The 19,299-nt window shown below is 36.0% G+C and overlaps 1 protein-coding gene across 4 annotated transcripts in view; it reads left to right on the top strand.

Moving 5' to 3' along the window:
• The first annotated feature begins 735 nt into the window (after nt 1–735).
• Nucleotides 736–19,299, top strand: part of LOC150097413 (uncharacterized protein C19orf47 homolog) — a 172,004-nt gene continuing 153,440 nt past the window's right edge. For 3 of the 4 annotated variants that reach the window (XM_090407372.1, XM_090407370.1, XM_090407369.1), the window contains exons 1-2: nt 736–775; nt 16,817–17,019. In XM_090407372.1, the coding sequence (XP_090263498.1) occupies nt 760–775; nt 16,817–17,019 (219 nt within the window). In that variant the 5' untranslated portion in view covers nt 736–759. Of the gene's footprint in view, nt 808–16,816; nt 17,020–19,299 lie in introns of all 4 variants that reach the window. The other variant, XM_090407371.1, reaches the window with a different exon arrangement.

Raw genomic sequence — 19,299 nt, 5'->3', positions numbered from 1 at the left:
AAATGTGCCGCCATCTCGTGGTCTCTAACCCTAACACAATATATTTAATGTCTGAAATAATGTGGGTTCTACGGTCGATTTTCTTGAGTTTACAGGACGAAAAACCCGAGTTTCCGGGAGGAAAAACCTGCTTGCCCGTGCCAGAGATCGACTAACTCGGGAACCGGTCGAAAAAAGGCTTAGAAAAATTTCCTCTAGTCGCCGACTAGACTCGAAACCAAGACTTCCTTCGTGCGGCCTAGCGCGGTGGTGTGCAAACGCCACATCCACTGAGCTACACAGGCTCTCTGTTAATATCACTGTTACAAAATAAATATGCGGCTTATAGTTTTAAACTGCACCCGGGAAGTATCCAAAAAATTCTAAATTAATCAGTATTCATTATTTTTATTTCATGACACCTCCAAGATGTCTAAGGTCACGATACTCGTACATAACTCACAATCTCTCCTACTACTACAACCCTGACCACTATTATTATACTACCACAACGGCACCATCAATATACAGTTCTTTTTTACTTATAGTTTCAGTATCATTGAGGTTGTCGTTTTTTTTATTGTTATTATTGCAATTCGAAACATCGTTTATACTATTCTGCTTATCGTTCTATTATAGAGAAAGTTACTCTTTGTGAAAGGTTACTGTTCCAATTGTGTGCCAATTAAGGGTATATATTACGAAGTACCTTTTATAGATTTCATTCTTAATTTACCAGTTTCAGATGGCGCTGAAGTACACATAAATTCAGACATAAACATGGCTTCGGGAATGAGTATGTGTAGTGATTTCTTATATTTTTAAAATGTACTCAGCTCAATATTTGATTGTTAAATCTCTTAAAATATGTTTGTTACGTAATTAATTCAGCGAAGTCTGTTTTAACAATTGATGTTTAGAATGGTTAAAATTGTACATATTCGTGTTTTATTACAGCTTTGTATTGAAACTGAATTAATGAGCATTATTTCTCTAATTACACTACAGAACTCATGTTATCCATTTATTTTACGAATTTATATATATATATATATATATATATATATATATATATATATATATATATATCAATCTATTGCTATTAGAAAAATCGATTAACCCAACATTACATTAAACAGTTGGTCGATTGGTAGAGCTTCTGCTACTAATGGCTCAGTTAAGTAAGTTTGAGCGCGGTTAGTAGTTGGAAGGGACAATCGTTCGATGCTGTTGGCACACTCTCCCTCGATGAGTCTTTGGACTCCCTGGAGGTGTCAAATAATAATAATAATAATATTATTGTATTATATGCCGAAATCGGATGTCATTCAATTGTAGAGATTGACCAACTTAAGCAGAATCTTGTTTCGTGGTAGCAGAATATTACAGCGAATGAACTTCTAAGAGATAATAATAAAAATAAGTAAAAGTTTCACCTTACACTCCTTGGTGGAAAGGGTATTTTCCTAATAAGAACAGTGAATAATTATTTAAAACCTCGGATGCTAAATTAATTAACATAGAATATTATTGGTAAATATTCTGCCTGTTAAAAGTACTTCTGACAAGTTATATATGCACACATGTGCATATAGAAGTTCAGAATTTTGAAAATCCTGAATTTATTATTATTATTATTCGTGACACCTCCAAGGAGTCCGAAGACTCATCGCAGGAGGGCACCTACTATACAACTGTCTCCACCACTACACCGAACCTCTACCAATCATCTCCATCAATGCCAACTACCACCCACCACTACAACTAGTATTTTTTGTCTGTAAATTGCGTGTTTTCCGAAAGGCCGATTTGTCTGTATGCGGGATGAAAAACTCGAGTTTCCGGGAGAAAAAACCCTGCTACCTCCTTATGAGATCAACTAACTCACCTTCGATTGAAAAAGTCTCCACATAAAGATTCCTTACCATTTATTTCCACTTTGAATATTGCAAGGTTAGTTGCATGGCACACACACATTGAAAATAAATGCTCATAAAAGTAACTAGTGAAAAACTTTATTTAAACAGAGTATCGCCCTGAATACTTTGGTTTTCTCTTTTCATTTCAAATATATTGCACCTGATGCAGTGGGTTGTAATAATATACAAGACTTAAAGAATGTCTTCTGATTCAGTGTTTACAATACTTTTCAGAAGTGAGGATTAATAGGATCATGGACAAAAAAAAAAAAAAAAAAACTTATGGTAATGATATGTGCTTGTAAATTCGATTACCATGATGTTTTAATAAAATTTGAAGGCAGAAAATAAAACTGTTGCACATAACTCTGCTATCCAAAGATATCAGTAATTCCAGTTAAGAAACTAGCAAATTTTAGAAGTGATTTTTTATTATTATTATGGCTATTTTTTTGCCTGTCTTCATTTAGGAGTGTCCCTTATTTTAAATACATTGGATCTTTTCTCAAGAATTCTTAGGGTATTATAAGTGTATTTTAAAGGTAAATATATGCACATTAATAGAGGAAGAAATTTTGCACATACCTTGTTTGGAAGTTAGGATGTCTTCTTTCCCCATACTTCTGCTGTTTGCTGTTAAAAAAAAAAAGGGGGGGTGTTCCGGAAACGTGGAGGGGGGTGTTTGATCAATTAGAAAACCCAGGTTTTTTAAAATAATATATATACATATATATATACATTATTATATTCAAGTGCAGAGGGAGAGCATTGATTTTTTATGATTGAGTCTTAATTTATTCTTGCTTACCATTCTGTAAGCAAGAATAAATAGGAATTTGGATACAGATTCTTGAGGCTAAACAATATTGTAACATTTTTTTTATTTTTTTGTGTGAAAAAGTCTTAATTCATGAGTTAACCATTACAATCTTTTCCCAGTTAGTTTTACTGTAAATTTACAAAAAATGATATTAAGAATGTTCATTAAACTGAAATGTCTAGTGAAAAATGCTCACTCCTTTCCTAGTATTGACTGCTCTATATTAATGCCTTCCACTCGCTCACCACTCTCCATGTGAATATATACTGCTCATGCTCACTTGCTTCTTCACAGTACTGTGTATATCTTCTAGGAATGTTATTTCATATTAATCTTGTTAAGTTCCATCACCAACTTAAGTATCTCCATCATATATCTTTTCCACCTGTCTGTTTTCCACCCCCCTCCCCAACAACCACCAACATTTCAAAGTCCTGATATTGCTAGTCATCTCCAGAGTTTTCTCATCTTAGTGAGAGTGGTCAAAAATGCACTGTCTTATCAAGGTTAGCTCATACAGTAATAACCACCTACTTATCCCAACTTGTCAGTATATCCTCATTGTAAACAGCAGTATACTGTGTTACTTTTGCAATGTTTGTATTGTGTACTTTCTGAAATCCAAGCCATCACTTGCTAGATTTCAAATCTCTCTATGAGCATATTTCCACCAATAAGCACAACCTTATATGTTTTGTACTGTATTGATGCAGCTCCACTAATCCCTCCAAGCTAAATGTCTTTAAATTTTCTTGAAGAGACTTGACATTAACATCAGAACTTTCCCATCCCAATTTTCCATTATTAGCAAATAATATCCTCCATCATTTATATGAAATGTGACTAACAAATAAATTGAATAGTAGTGGATCAAGAACAGAATTCTGTCGCATCCCACTGGTTATCTTTCTTTTCTGGAATGTTGTCTTTAATACATAACTTACTGGTATATTTTACACATACATGAACTTGATATGTGGAAAGTATAGTAGGGAAAAAAAAAGTATGCATAGTGAAAATATTATTATTATTGCTGACACCTCCAGGGAGTCCAAAGACTCATTGAGAGAGGCACATACTCTACAGCTCTCTGTCTCCACCACTCAATCCACCAACTACATCAATGCCATCTACTACCTACTATCACCACTAGCATTTTTCACAGACAATCACAAACGTCCATGCCCATGGCGGGATTCGAACCTGCAGGCCTTTTGTCGGGAGAGCGGATATGCTAACCACACGCCCAACCAGGCTGGCTGCTTACATGCTTATTAAATTGCAGCCGGATTGCTAAATTGTTAAAGTAAGACCTCTCTTTGCAAACTTGCTGTTGTAAAAAATCCTAGTGTCTGTCAACCAAATCCTGCATTCTAATTTCTTAACTGTTCTCTCCACAACTTAATAGCTATGGATATAGACTATATAATTGACTTCTGTTGAGTTAGCTTCATTATCTTAGTGTTCTCATTTAATACTGATTAGAATTTAAAACTGGTCTGGTGAATGATGCTTTTCTTAATATATAAGGTATTATACGTCCCAGGATGAATGGTTTGCATTGTGGTATATCTGAGGCAACTTGTAGTAATGTCAGCTATTCTTTATGTAAGGCTACTTGTGAAGATAGCTTTTGTTGGTTACATTAAGATAAAATATAGATAAGAAGAAGACTAATTCCAGCCAAAAATTCACTTCGCATTATAATTAGAAAGTGAAGGTGCAGTAAACTACCTTTTCTTGATGTTCTCTTCTTAAAAACATCAAAGGTGGGAGGGATTTCATTGGACAATTTACAGAAAGATTGTCCACACCAGATGCTTTCTTCATGCCTTATTTTTTCACCTCCCATCACAAAAAATAGGCATAATTCACATGAGGAAAATGAGCAGTTTCCATTTTAAAAGATATAGATGGGCAGAAAAAAGAACTTCAGTTTCTTCTTTTCTACAGCGAAATCCCAACATTTATTGTAGACCCTATTTCCATCCCATTTATTATTATTGTATGGGCACCTCTATGGAGTCCAAAGACTCATCACAGGAGATCCAAACTATCCACACAATATGTCATACCTCTCCTTGAGCCCATTAACAGACAAAGCACTCACAACTGACTCTGGCAACCCATTCCACTCATTCACAACTCTCCAAGCAAAAAATCTAGTCCTCGCACTGCTACTGACCACCTTTATTCAACAAAAAGGGGAAGTGTTGAAACATTTCCCCTGCATCTATCCTATAAAACCCTTTAAGCAACCTAAGTGTTTCTTTCATATCCCCTTTTTTTCTCTATCAACTAACCTCTGCAATTCACACACCTTCAATCTATCCTCAGAGAACATTCCACAGGCCACCCACCATCTTGGTCACTCACCTCTGAATCTTCTCGACTGCTTCCTCATCCCCAAGAAACCCAGGAGACCAGATTTGAGCACAGTAATCTAGATGTGGATGTATCAAAGCCTTATAAAGAGAAATAACAACTATCTTATCTCTACCTGTTAGTGTGTTCTTCAATAGCCAAGCAATCTTATGGAAACCTTAGCAATATGTTCTCTAAACTTTAACTCTGTCTACCACCACCACTTCTAAATCTCTAGTTTCATCTATTTGCACAGCTTGTAATCTATTTATCCCACAATGCATACATTTATATTTCTCCACATTAAACTAACATCCATATCTTTTGCCCATACTGACAACATATTTAAATCGTCCTGCAAGCTCTCCACATTGCCTTGATTAGCTATTACTCTACCTAATTTTGCATCATCATCAGAAAACAACTGAATATTTTCCTTCAGATTACTTCCTATTTCATTTATGTACAAATTAAACAGTAGGGTCCCAGCACTGAACCTTGTGGCACACCAGCAGTCACCTGTTTTTGTTGCCTTGAATCTGTCCCTCCATATAAATGATATCTGTTTTTTGATATCTGTTCAGCAGCCACTCTCTTATCCACATAACTAGTGTCATATCCATCCAAAAAGTTAATAAATTGCTAACATATGACCAAACCCTTCACAGAGAAATGTTGCCCCTTATAGAGTATCATGTTTTTATCCATGCATTCTTGAATTTTCTTTTTCACCAGTTGTTCCAGTACTTTTACCACTACCACCATGCCTGAGATATTGATTGGTCTATAATTTGCTACTGCTGTCTTAGAACCTTCCTTATACAAGGGAATTATGTCTGTCATCCTTTCCTTGCAGAATTTTATGAGATAGCACAGATTTAAACTTCCTCCTAAGCTTGTCATAATCACCTACCTTGTATTTTGCCTTACTCTGCTTCAATAGTCATCTTATCTACATGACCAGTGTCTTATCCATCCACATCCCTATTCTTTTTGGCTGTAATTCATCTGCTATCATCAGCAGTACCTCTGTCCTCATCCTAATCTTCTTTATTTTCCCTGAAAATGCTAAACCTTTCTACATGAGGAATATGTAAAACATATTCCTCATGTTTTACAATGTACCAAGTCAAGACTGCATGGCCACTTTTGCCAATTGGAAGCAATGTGGCCACCTTGGTTATGGATAGCTTTTCCGATCCTATGACAGATCCAATACTCTCACATTCCTAGTCTCCTCCATCACATGCTGCCTCAAGTAATTATCTCTTAGTAGGTGTATAAATTCCATTTCTTTCCTGCCATGTGATCTTTCTTCCTTCCAGTCTATATCTCCATAGTTGAAGTCCCCCTTAATAATCACTCGACCTGTGTTTATTGTACTAATTTGCTGATGCATGTCTTTCAATTTATCTGTGAAACTTCATGGCCTATAGCAACAACTACCTGTATATTTTGTCTTACTGGCTTTGATCTCACACCCAGACTACTTCAAATAAATACCCACTTTCCTGCTTATCTCCTATTATTTTTGGCTGCAGTTCATCTGCTGTCATCAACAGTACCCCTATCCTCATCCTATCTTCCCTGAAAATACTAAACTTTTCATGTTCTATATATTGGAAATCTTTCTGTCAAAGTCACTGCCTTACTCAAGAGTCATAATATCAGTCCATCCAAACCATATGCAACTTTTCAACTTCCAAAAGTCAGTAACCCCTTTTATAAACATCTGAGTATTTACAGAATTCCATTTTATTGTAATGATGTTTTAAGGATACTTGTGACATAAAGACTGAATAATATATGCACGTAAACACAAGAAAGATATTTAATTAACCAAATATTTTGGTCTGGAAATGGCAGATCATCTTCAGTGGCACTACAAGAACAGTTTAAAAAAAAAATACAAGGTGGAATACTAACAATAGATCATTTAAAAATAGAACAAGCCACGTGATGTTATATCACTAAGTATTAAAGGGAATATTTTTAAGTAGAGACATGATTGAAATAAAGATATTAATTAATAATATTAAATAACATAAAATTAATATGAATTAATGAGTTATCCTGATTAGACTTTCCCAGATTTTTGATATAGATATACAGTCATTCCGATTCACTTTAGGACGATGGAGTAAGGCCTCTACACTTTCTTTGAATAGATGTTCAAATTTATAATGGGATCTCTGTAAGAGGCGAGTTTTTGACCAAAGGATGTTGTGGTTAGTTTCAATCCCGTGCTGAGTTAATCCAGATTTTTCAGGTTTGTTGTGATGAATCGAGGATTGATGTTCTTGGATTCTTTTTTCAAGAGAACGTCCAGTTTGCCCAAAATAGGAGAGATCACAGTTGCAGAGAATTGATAAACTCCAGGAAGAGATATAGTTGAGCGTTTGTCTTTAGGAGAAGGAAAATAGGAAGACAATTTGTTAATAGGTGAATACATAGCTGTTAACTCATATTTCTTCAGAATTCTTGTGATAGGTGTTGAAATCCCAGAGATGTAAGGAATTGGAACTCGACGTATTGAATCTTCGTTGTTTTCTGGTGGATTATAAGAATTGAGAAGATGTTGAGTACTCTTTTCAGAAAAGCCATTGAGTTTCATGTGTTGTTGAATAGTAGAAAGTTCTTTCTGTAGAAAATTAGAAGTAGAACAATTAGTTTTGGCTCTTCTGATAAGGCATTTTATTATTCCTGTTTTTTGATAAGGATGATGGGCTGATTCTTTAAGAATATAACGACCTGTGAACGTTGGTTTCCTGTAAATAGAAGAAAACAACCAGTTATTTTTTTAGACGTTCTCCTCATCTGGTCACCTTCAAATACTCTTACAACTACAGTTTACATACTTACATGTGTAGAAGTTCTTTAAAACATAGCTTACATGTGCAGAAATTCTTGAAATAAGTAAAAAGGAACATCAGTAATATTACATTACACAAGAGAAGAAAAAGCAGAAGTTATTCATCATTTTTACAACACAAATCATGTCATTATTAAGCTACCCTATTTTGAAGAAACTTCCTTTTATTTTAATTCAAAGAATCCACTACTGCTATTCACAACTCCCTATATTAAACAAAAGCTAAGGACTCATAAGTGATGTTTGGAAGTTGTGATCTGTCAGTGTACCCAAGTTCACCATTTCAAACATTTGCTGCCAAACAATTCTAGAAGACAGCTAGTGATGAGTGGCTTGCATCATCTCTTGTTGTTCAATTGGTAATACTCAGATGGTTTATCATCATCATCATCAAATTCCTGCCATGTACCCTCAAGGGGTGTACAGGATATGACAGTACTTCATGAAAAAATTACATCATTACTAACTTCCTATCTACAATTTTCCTCCAAATCAGTCTGTTACTTATCAAGACTCCAACATTATCAGATCTTATATTTCTATCGTCTAAGGCACTTCGTACCGTATCAATCCACCTATATCTTGGTCTTCCTCTGGGTCGTTTTCCTGCCAACCTGGCAGAGAACACTTGTTTTGCTAATCTTTCCTCTCCCATTCTATTTAAGTGACCATACCATCTGAGATTAGCTCTGCTAACGCATTCCTGGATGCTGACAATGTCAAGTTCTTTCCTAATATACTCATTTTTAATATGATATTGCCATTGATGCCATCTGTTCACGCATCTAATCTTTCTCAGGACTCTCATATCTGCGGTCTCTAGTCTTTGGTCAAGTGTTTTACTTCTGACCCAGCTCTCAGATCCATAAGTTAAAATTGGTTTGAACACAGTCTTGTATACAGCTAATTTAGTGTTCCGACTAATTTCTTTCTTATTCCATATGAATTTATTCAATTGACTTCCCACGATACCAGCTTTGCTGATTCTGTTGTCTATTTCTATATTTAGTTTACCATCTTCAGTAAGATGGTTTATCTAATATTTTAAATTTATTTTAACTTGTAATCCTTACATAATTTATCACTTTGAAGAAGCTACTGCATTAACTTATTGGAGTTAATATATTATTTGTTATACTCTAATAATAATATACATTAGTTAGTCAATTCTAATTACTAATCAAACTCTAATTAGTTATTAGAATTAAGTCATAAATCCAGTTGTATCATTTAAATTGTAGTCCTAAAATTCCATTGTTAAATTCTGGTTGAAAGGCTTATGCATTGGTTATTCATAACTATTGTTTTTCAACAAATTACAGTGGATACTAAATAATAATTATAATAATTAATTAATACTTCCTATATTTCAGCAACGTTACATTGCCATCATCAGGGATCACAAAGTAATGATATGTGCATGCAAGCAGGCACTAACAGTGGATAAATGATGCTGAAGAAAGCAACCAGAGTCAGCCCTAGAGTCCTAAATGGTTTCCCTTAGTGGGCTAAAGTGGATGATCTTGGCCATTAGGCTGAAGATCTGTGGATGAGTACTTCCCAAACTTGGGGCAGTTTTGTGCACCTAAATTTGTTGAGGTTTGGAAAGTTTCTCAGGGCTGATGCAGATTCCAAGAATAGCCCCTCGTATTTGTATTTGCTGCAGTTCAGTGTATCCTGTGGTGAGTGTCCAAAGCATGGTCAGCATATCCAGAGCAGCTGTAATGGTGGAAATGGATGTCCATGTGTTCAGAAATTCTGATATTGGCTGTCCTGCCTGTTTGGCCATGCTAGGACAGTTTGCAACTGCAGGGGATTTGGTAGACACCTGGTAGGTCTAGGGAATGTGGCTGGTCTTTATTAAATGTAAATTCATGTTAAGGTACTATACAGTCCTATACGTATAGGACTGTATAGTACCTAATTAGGTACTATACAATCCTGTGGAAAAACTTATCAAATGTAATGATGTTACCAAGTCAGACAATTTTGTTTTGGTGTGATAATATATGTATATATTTATTTATTTAGTTAGTTAGTTTTTTGTTTGCTTTGAAACTTTATTTACTGCTAAACCAGTGTTTTACCAGTGGCCAGATAAACACAGTTCCTCTGATTTAGGCTTATAAGCATCATCTTCCACTCTGGGACTGCATGATCACCCTTGAAGGCTAAAACCAAATCTGACACACACACAAATCTCATATTTCCTCTTATACTTAAAGTAATTATCCTTCAGTAATTGAAAAAATTCTTTTGCTTGATTTCCAAGTATGATTTCTTTATTTAATATATGTTTCCATTGTTAAAATCTTTCATAATAATCACTTGTCTTGCACTCACTGAGTTTTTTATTATTATTATTAACATGAGACCTCCATGGAATCAAAAGACTCATCACAGGATGTCCACATTGTCATGGCTTCTTGATCTATCCTTGTCTCCCTCTACTCTGAAAATCTCCTCCACATTAATCTGATACAACCCTTCACTAACTTATACATCACTGTTATATCCTCTCTCCTTCAGTTCATAATGTTAAGCAAATTACATACCCTCAGGGGATGTACAGGATAATTATTATAGTACTGCATGAAAAAGTTACACCATTACTAACTTCTGATCAACAGTTGTCCTCCAAATTAATCTATTATCTATCAGGACTCTAACGTTACCATATCTTATATTTGTCTCTTAAAGGCACTTTTTACTGTAGCCATCTAAATCTTAGTCTTCCTCTGGATCTTTTTCCTTCTAACCTGGCAAAGAATACTTGTTTTGCTAATCTTTCTTCTCCCATTCTATTTAAATGACCATATCGCCCAAGATTAGCTCTACTAACACATTCCTGAATGCTAACAATGGCAGGTTCTTTCCTAATATTCTCATTTTTAATATGATACTGCCATTGATGCTATCTGTTGACTCCACTAATCTTTATTAGAACTCTCATATCAGATGTCTCCAGTCTTTTATTTCTAATTTGGCTCACAGATCTGTCAAGTTAAAATTGATTTCAACTGTCTTTATATAACTAATTAAATGTTTTGACTAATTTCTTTCTTATTCCATAGAAATGGAATAAGAAAGAAATCTCTGGACTCTCTGTCTAAGATATTCTCGTCCCTTTATAAACCAGGTGATTATATCTGCACTCAGTAATCCATATGCAGTTGATCAAGGCCTTATTCAAGGAACCATAGTCTCTGCGTCTGCATGTCAGGGTTCTCTTCATCATTGTCATAATCTGTTGTGGTCTCAGAATTTTAGCAATGTTAACTCTAAACTTGAAGTCTCTGTCCATGATCACTCCCAGATCTCTCATCTCTTCCCCACCTTTAAAAATTTCCCATTAATTGTATATTTTTCATCCCAACCTTGCCTACCAAATTTCAAGCATTTCACTTCGCAACGTTAAACTTATATCCCCGCTCACTTGTCTTCTCACATAATCTATTGAGATCTTCCCTAAAGGCCACAATATCTGCTCTACTCCTCATAAATGTAGTTTCCCCAGCCCTACATCCTAGTATCATTAACATTAAACTAAACAATAATGATCTAAAGAACAGATCTCTGTGGCACTCTGCTAGTGACCTTTCTTTTATAGGATACCACTTCTCCATACAACCTGCTGCTACCTGTCTGGCAGCCAGTCTCCTGTCCATTCCACTGGTCTTTTATCCATTTCAGTTTAATTATCAATTTGTCTTGTGGCATTCTATCAAAGTCCTTTGAAAAGGCCAGACATACAGACTGGCTTATTGTGAAGTGGAACAAATTACCTTTTTCTACTCCTTTGGACTGTTGCAAGATTTATGTTAAATAGGTGTTTCAAAAGTGCTGTTAATTCCCTAAAGCCTTCATTCAAGACATGATGCTATATCGTCATCCAGCTAATGGCATCAAGTTCAATTACTTAATTCCTCATTTACCTCCTGTGCACTCACTGTCAGTCTCTCCTCCACATACTCTCTGTCTTCTCATAATGTCACATTCATATGAAGATGAAATACTCTAATGAACTGCTCACTGAATACCTTAACTGTATCCTCCGCAGCAGTTACCAATCCGCTGTAATCACCCTCCAACATCATTCTGCCGTAGTCATTCTTTCTTCTGCTTCCTACATGTCAAAAGAACGATCATTTCTGAATATACTGAAGTTTTGCTGTCTTTACCAACTGTTATCTTCCTGGCTTGTTCTTTGCACTCTTCATGCAACTGAATATTACAAATTTCCATCTTGAGTTGCTTCTACAGTGCCTTATACTTTGAGATTTCATACTTAAGTAATCCTTTCATTCATTCATCTATTTTATTCCTACCTTATTTAGCCTTTTCACCTTTGATATATACTTGGATATTGTTGCTGTTAAAATCTCTTGATCAGTGCCTAAACAGCATCTGTCTCCTTTCCAACCAACTCATCTTTCCATGATATAGCTCCTTGTTGTTTCCTAAGTTTTTGATAATCACTAGTCTTGTAGTTCCCCATATATTGCTTCCTCACAGATTGACAGGATCATGCCCTCCATGCAGTCACATTCCTCACAGAATTCATTCCTACATTTGTACCAATTACTTATGTCTGGTTTTTTTTTTTTTTTTTAATAAGTAATTGGTAACTGAACTGTTTTTAATAATTTCTCTTTGCATCAAAGGTTGCAATACAAGCATTTTCCAAAAATCTGTATACATTTAACATTCTTCCTCTTCATTCCAAAACTTAACACGGTACTTATACCCCACTAAGCATAGTTTGCTTTTGTTCCACACTAAATAATTTCGAAATGTTTACTGCTGTTAGTCATTTACCAAGATGGTCTAACATTTGCTCTTCATTTAGAAAGATCTAGGTTCAAATCCCATTGTAGGATGCGAGAACCTTTATTAAGGTTTTTCATTTGAAGGTGAGTTATCCAACCTCGTGGAGGTGGTAGATTTTGGTCTCTACAAAACATAAAATACCAGGTAGAAAAAACATGCAGTCAAACAGATATACTGTCCTCATCAGTTTAGCTGTCTTTTTTTTTTATATAATTCCAACTAAGCACCAGCACACCCTCCATGTTGTCCTCAGCATTCGTGTATTCATTTTAATTATTTATCTCTATAGTTGGATTTTATTTAAATAGAACCCTGTCTTATGGTAAAATATGCAGAACGGTTTGAAATTATGCAGATTAATAACTGCTACAACTAATAGTATTTAAAGAACACTGATGTTTAGGATCTCTTCTAAAATTTGTCAGACCATTTCTACCACAAGGGTGGTACTTGTGCATTCATGAGAACCAACAAACTATGCCAGAGACTGCAAATCCTTGAATGCCACAATTTGATCTGCTTTGACTCAAAATTTCTCTACCTAAACTTCTCTAGTTACTGCAGTCAACCTGCCCTTTTCATATGCTCTCTCTCTTGCTCTCCAAACTCTCCACCACTCTGACCTCTTCAACTTTCTCTCTCTCTAAAGCTCAGCTTTTTACAGTCTAAGTATACCAATAGTAAGGTCATCCTTGGGAGACTTCATTGTCATCATCATCATCTTCAAGGCCCAACAAGCTCCCCTTCCATACTGTGGTTGTCGGTTTTTCTCTTGGAAACTCAGACCACAACCTCATACAAGTCTCTTTTGCTGCAGAACAAACTTACACCCAAAGGACACGAGCCAGTTCACAGGCTCATGTCCTTTGGCATTAAAAGGGTGCCAACTGGGAGGACCTCTATTCCTCCTTCCCATGGTCCAGTTACTGCATCAGTTCTTCTGATCCAAGTGTCTGCTCAGAACGAATAACAGAAATCGTTCTCACAGGAATGAAGGCTTTCATCCCCTATTCCAGTCCAAACTCTCAACTGCCATCCAAGCTTTGGTTCTCAAAAAAGTATGCCAATGCTGTAAAAGTAAAAAAAACCTCTGCTTTACTACATTTAACTCAAGACCAAAACTTCTGCTGCCCTCTCTCTATACTGCATCCCGCAACAGTTGTAAAACAATCATCACCAAGTCTAAGTCAGACTTTGAAATGGCCAAATGCTGCAAACTCACCTCCTTCCCAAATGGCAGTCACTCCTTCTGGTCCCTTGCCAAGGCCATTAAGTGCAACTTCTGCCCACGAAGGTTTTCAGCACTCTCACATCCAGATGGTACTGTAGTCACTTCACCAAAAGACAAGGCCAACTTACTTGCATCACTCTTCTCTTCCAATTCCTGCATTGATGACCTGGGCAAAGTTCCCTCCACTCTACAAAGAACAGCAGCCTTCTTGTCACCTCATAGTCTTCCAACAAAAAGAAATCCAAAGGATCCTTAACAACCTAAACACAAACAAGGCATCTGGTCCTGATGGTATCCTACCTATTGTGTAAAAAATTGTGCCCCATTACTAACACCTATCCTGTATCACCTCTTCATTCTATCCTATTTAATTGGCATCTATCTGACAACATGGAAACAGGTCTACATCCAGTCCATCCCAAAGAAAGGTGATAAAAGTCAACTAACCCACTACCGTCCAATTGCTCTCACTTCTCAAAAAATATGGAGAAGGTTATCAACAACCAACTCTTGAACCATCTAGAGACATACTAACTAATTAGTGACCAGCCGTATGGCTGCCACTCACGATCTACAGCTGATATTGCTTTCACCACCCACCTATGGACTCAAGCCATGGAGAAAGTTGGAGACTCACATGGTTGCTCTCGACATTTCAGAGGCATTTTATCGGGTTGGGCACAGAGATGTGTTCACCAAACTGCCATCCATACTCTGCAACTGAATTGCTAACTTTCTCATTGGTTGCTCACCACATGTCATGGTGGATGACTTACTCTCCTCAGATTTCTCCACCAGTGCAGGAGTACTCCAGGACTCTGGTCTTTCACCCACTCTCTTCCTCTTGTATATAAATGACCTTCTCTCACAGACTTCCAATCCTATCCATAGCTTTTGCTGATGACCATACACTCCATTCAACAAACCTGTTGGTGCTCAAGTATTAGAACCTTCAAGATCTACCACAACCAGGGCCCTGGACTCAGATCTCCTAGCTATATCCCAGTGGGGTGAGGACAACCTTGTAAACTTCAATGCCACCAAAACTCAGTTATGTCTGATCTCTCGCAAGAAAGAGCTCTCACCACTCTTTCTCCCTTACCTTCAGTAATACTGAGATATCTAAACATGATCAGATTTCTCTTCTTGGACTTACTTGCACCTCCAATCTTTCCTGGCACAACCATATTTCAACTATAACTTCTGCAACTGCCGAAAAACTGTGTGTACTTTTTCGCGCAAGACACTACTTCACAGATGCTAACACTATACAAAGCTCAAATTCACCGAGGCATAGGATATTACTTCTATATTTGGGGTGGTGCACCAAAATCCTCTCTAAGATTGCTCGATTATATCCGGAAGAGTGCAATCTGTCTAATTAATGATCCCTCTCTCACAGACCCACTTCAATCCCTCTGTCATAGACGTTCAGTTTCTGCCTTGTGCCTCTTTTATAAATATTTTCATGGATGGTGCTCTACTGAATTGGCCACTATTATTCCTCCACTTTCCTCCAAAATCATTAAAACAAGAACCACTGCTAACCAACACCCTTTTACAGTCCATCTTAAAACTCACCAAACCAACTTCACAGCTCTTCTTTTATTCCATCTACTTCTGTCCTTTGGAACAGTCGCCCACTCTGCCTTCCCCAGAGATATTACAACCCTCAGCTGTTCAAGCGAAATGTGAACACTCCTGATTTCTATTCTTCTTGCACACACATGGCACTAATGTGCCATAGGTCCAGTGGTGTAGCTAGAGCTTTTGCCGCTCCTCTCAATACACACCAAAAATACTACAAAAAGTCAAAATGACATAGAGGGAAATAAATTAAAACACTATGTTTATTTTTGAAGTAAAACTTTAATTTCAACATTTTAAAATGTTATTTTTATAAATGTTATTTTCTTGCTTTTCTGTTAGAAAAATTTTCTCTGACAGTAGTGAGGTCTGTTTCATACTAATGAAGGTAATTCTTAATCAATTTTATTTAGAAAAACTCCTCTCACAACTCGCAACACTTACAGCAATTGTGAGGAAAATTCAACATAGTATTACAATATTTGGAAATGAGTTCTCGAGACTGTATTTTAGAATTAACTGCAAAAGTTCAAAAAGTTCAACGTGCCACCTAGGGTGGTCTGCCCCCTCCGCCCTCCCCTGGCTGTGCCTCTGCATAGGTCTTGTGGCCTTTCATGGTGTGGACCATATATATATATATATATATTGGTTTTAATTTTATGATTTTTTTGTATCAAAATTTGGCAAAGCTATTAAAATGTTATCAAAATGTGTGCAAATACTATATCTACAGTACTTGTGCCAATAGTAAATCTAGGTTCAGTTGTTATGATTAATGACATCACTATAGAATAATGCTGTTGCAGTTGCACTTCCCTCCTTTATACTGACATCTCTGTCACAATGTGATAGAGATGTAATTGTGCACTACCTGTGTTAATATGAATGAAAATGTGTACCCTTGTTGTATATGTCTTTCATTCATTCTGTCTTCTTATATTAAATAACTTGTTCATAGCCATGGATAGCAGTTTTTTTTGGGGTTGTTTAGAATTAGCAGTGAGACAGTTATAGCCATATCACACTGTTATGACTTATTTGTTTAGAATTAGTCTTAGTATTAGTTATTCTAAACAGCTAACAGCATACTGCCAATCCACTTGTAATGGAAAAATTATTTAATATCACAAACAAGATGATCCATTTTTTTGTTATTTAAAATGAAATGTGATTCATTTAAAGAATTTATGTAAGATATTGTGCTCTACTTTCAGCTACTTCCAAATGGATAAGCTTCTTTACAGAAGCAGGATTGCCTGCTAATGTTGCAGGAAATTATGCAGTATTGTTTACTGACCATCGCATTCAAATGGACATGCTTCTTGATCTTTCAAAGGAGTATCTTTATGACATGGGAATTCGTGTAATGGGAGATGTCATTGCTATTCTAAGGCATGCTAAAATTGCCCATGCACAGGTGAGTGCTTTTCTAGTACTAATAGTTTTCTAATATCATGCAAAAATTAATTTTCCTAAGAATAAAAAACAATTTTGCCACCATAAAACTGTAATAATGCATACAATGTAGGAATAATACCAGAGGAGTTCAGTTCATCGATACTTACATGCTTCTCTCTCTTTCTCTTTCTCTCTCTCTCTTAAAAAGCTAATACTATTAATTGTTGCAAAGAGGGCATCTTATCATTTATAACCATAAAAGTAAAATATTTTTCTCAGAGTTATGCACATTAATTAGAGATAGTTCATAATCTGCATTGGAATGTGGAAAGCAGTTTTTCACTAAGCCAAATTGCTGATTAAAAATTGATAAATTTAACAATCTGCTAACATGAGCATAAAAATACTTCCTGAAACAGAAATAGGCAAAAATAAAAATACCAGAATGCAAAATGTTTATTGAAAGCAAAAGCAAAGATAAGAATGGATAGTAAAGAGACAAACCATATAAAGGAGAACAACAGGGGTGCTCTTTCCCCATCTTGTACTGATGTTTTGCCAGAAACAATTCATTAATGAATTCTAGAAAAGAGAACAAAGCAGACATAAAGATTAAAGAGGTAACTATTAATAATAATAATTATACAGATATATGGGAATTAATGCAATTATGGAAAACATCTGTAAATACTATTTAGGAAATTGAAAAAAATTAGCAAAGTAATCAGGTTTTTCATTAATGTCAAGCAGATGAAAACACAAACCATGTGTGCAGCTAAAGCAAAACAGTATCTAGTGTATTAATATAATTTTAAAACAGTAAACAGTTTTTTGCTGCAATAGTAAACTTGAATATCATGTTAATAAATGACTGGTCCTGTTCTGAACAAAATCCAACGGGTAGTTATCATTTTAGTTAACAATGTGCTTTCTTTAGGTTTTCTCAAAACATTTCTGTTTCCTGATTCATTTCCTGTTCTACTGTTTAAGGTCTTTGACAAGAACCATCTCTTCCATTTTCTTTACATTAGCTCTCCTCTTTAATGACTTGAAAAATTCCTACTTAGTTCTTAGTAGAATCTTTTGTAGGACCATACACACAAATAAGTCTCATTGTCTATTCCTCGTTTTGAATCACTCTGCTCAAAGTTATTTGCATTATTTGCAGTAAGTTTATCTCTATATTTAAATGTTGAGTACTATAGCTGGAGGTGCTCAAGGGTCAAAGCTATATAATTGAGGGAGACCATCACATAGCTTCAAAGGAATGCGGAGAACTGACCAGGGCTTCTGATCTAATGTCCATTCCTCACCTTCTCTTGCACCCTGTTAGGTATCTACCTGGATACTGAACAGACGAGGATGGGCTGCTAATTTGGGATTTAGCCAACCAAATTGTATTATTGGCTTAAACCAAAATTTCAAATGATGGTACAACATGACAGAATTTCATGCCGGCTGGGGGCCGTCGCCCGGTTAAACAAGGCCCCCATTGTTTTCACCAGGGAACCAGGGCAAGCAGTGAAAAGTCAGCTACTGGAACAAACAATAAAACTTCCCAACTCAACATCACAAAAGTTCAAAATCGGTACTATCAACATAAGAAGCCTGAATGCCAAAGAAATGGAGCTAGCTGAGGAATTGGATAAGTACCAGATTGACATAGTAGGGGTGACTGAAACAAAAAAGACAAAAACTTGTGAGATCTTTCTGAGCAATAAATACAAAATGTTATATTCAGGCAATGACAATCAAAGAAAAGAAGGAGTAGCCATAGTATTCAACATTAAATATGAGGCTAATCTTCTTAAATGGCACACAGTCTCAAGTAGAGTGATGTGGGCAAATACGAGAATGGGGAACTGGACAATGAGACTTATTTGTGCCTATGGTCCCACAGAAGATTCTACTAAGGTAGAAGTGAAGGAATTTTTTGAGGCTTTAGAGAAAGCAACTGACACAATGAAAAAGGAAAAGTTGGTCCTTTTTGGGAATCTAAATAGCAGAGTAGGAAATGATTGTCAGACATACAAAAATATTTCGGAAAAATTTGGAGAAAAGAACAAAGCTAATAATAATGACAAATACCTGTTGGATTTCTGCTCAGGACATGGACTGGTTATTACTAACACAATGTTCCAACATAAAAATGGGCACAAATTCACATGGAGAGAAAAGGCAAGGAATAAGAAAAGGCCCATTGACTATGTTATTGTTGATAGTGATGTTTTCCCAGTGCAGGACAGCAGAGTGTACCGAGGATTTGAAATCGGAAGTGATCACCATTTAGTCTTGAGCA

Source organism: Typopeltis vanoorti, chromosome 17, assembly GCF_054136105.1.
Source record: "Typopeltis vanoorti isolate ZY-2024b chromosome 17, IOZ_Tvanoo_1.0, whole genome shotgun sequence".
Classification (NCBI taxonomy): Eukaryota; Metazoa; Arthropoda; class Arachnida; order Uropygi; family Thelyphonidae; genus Typopeltis; species Typopeltis vanoorti.
The sequence above is the reverse complement of the archived record's forward strand: the minus strand, read 5'-3'. Positions and strand labels throughout refer to the sequence as shown.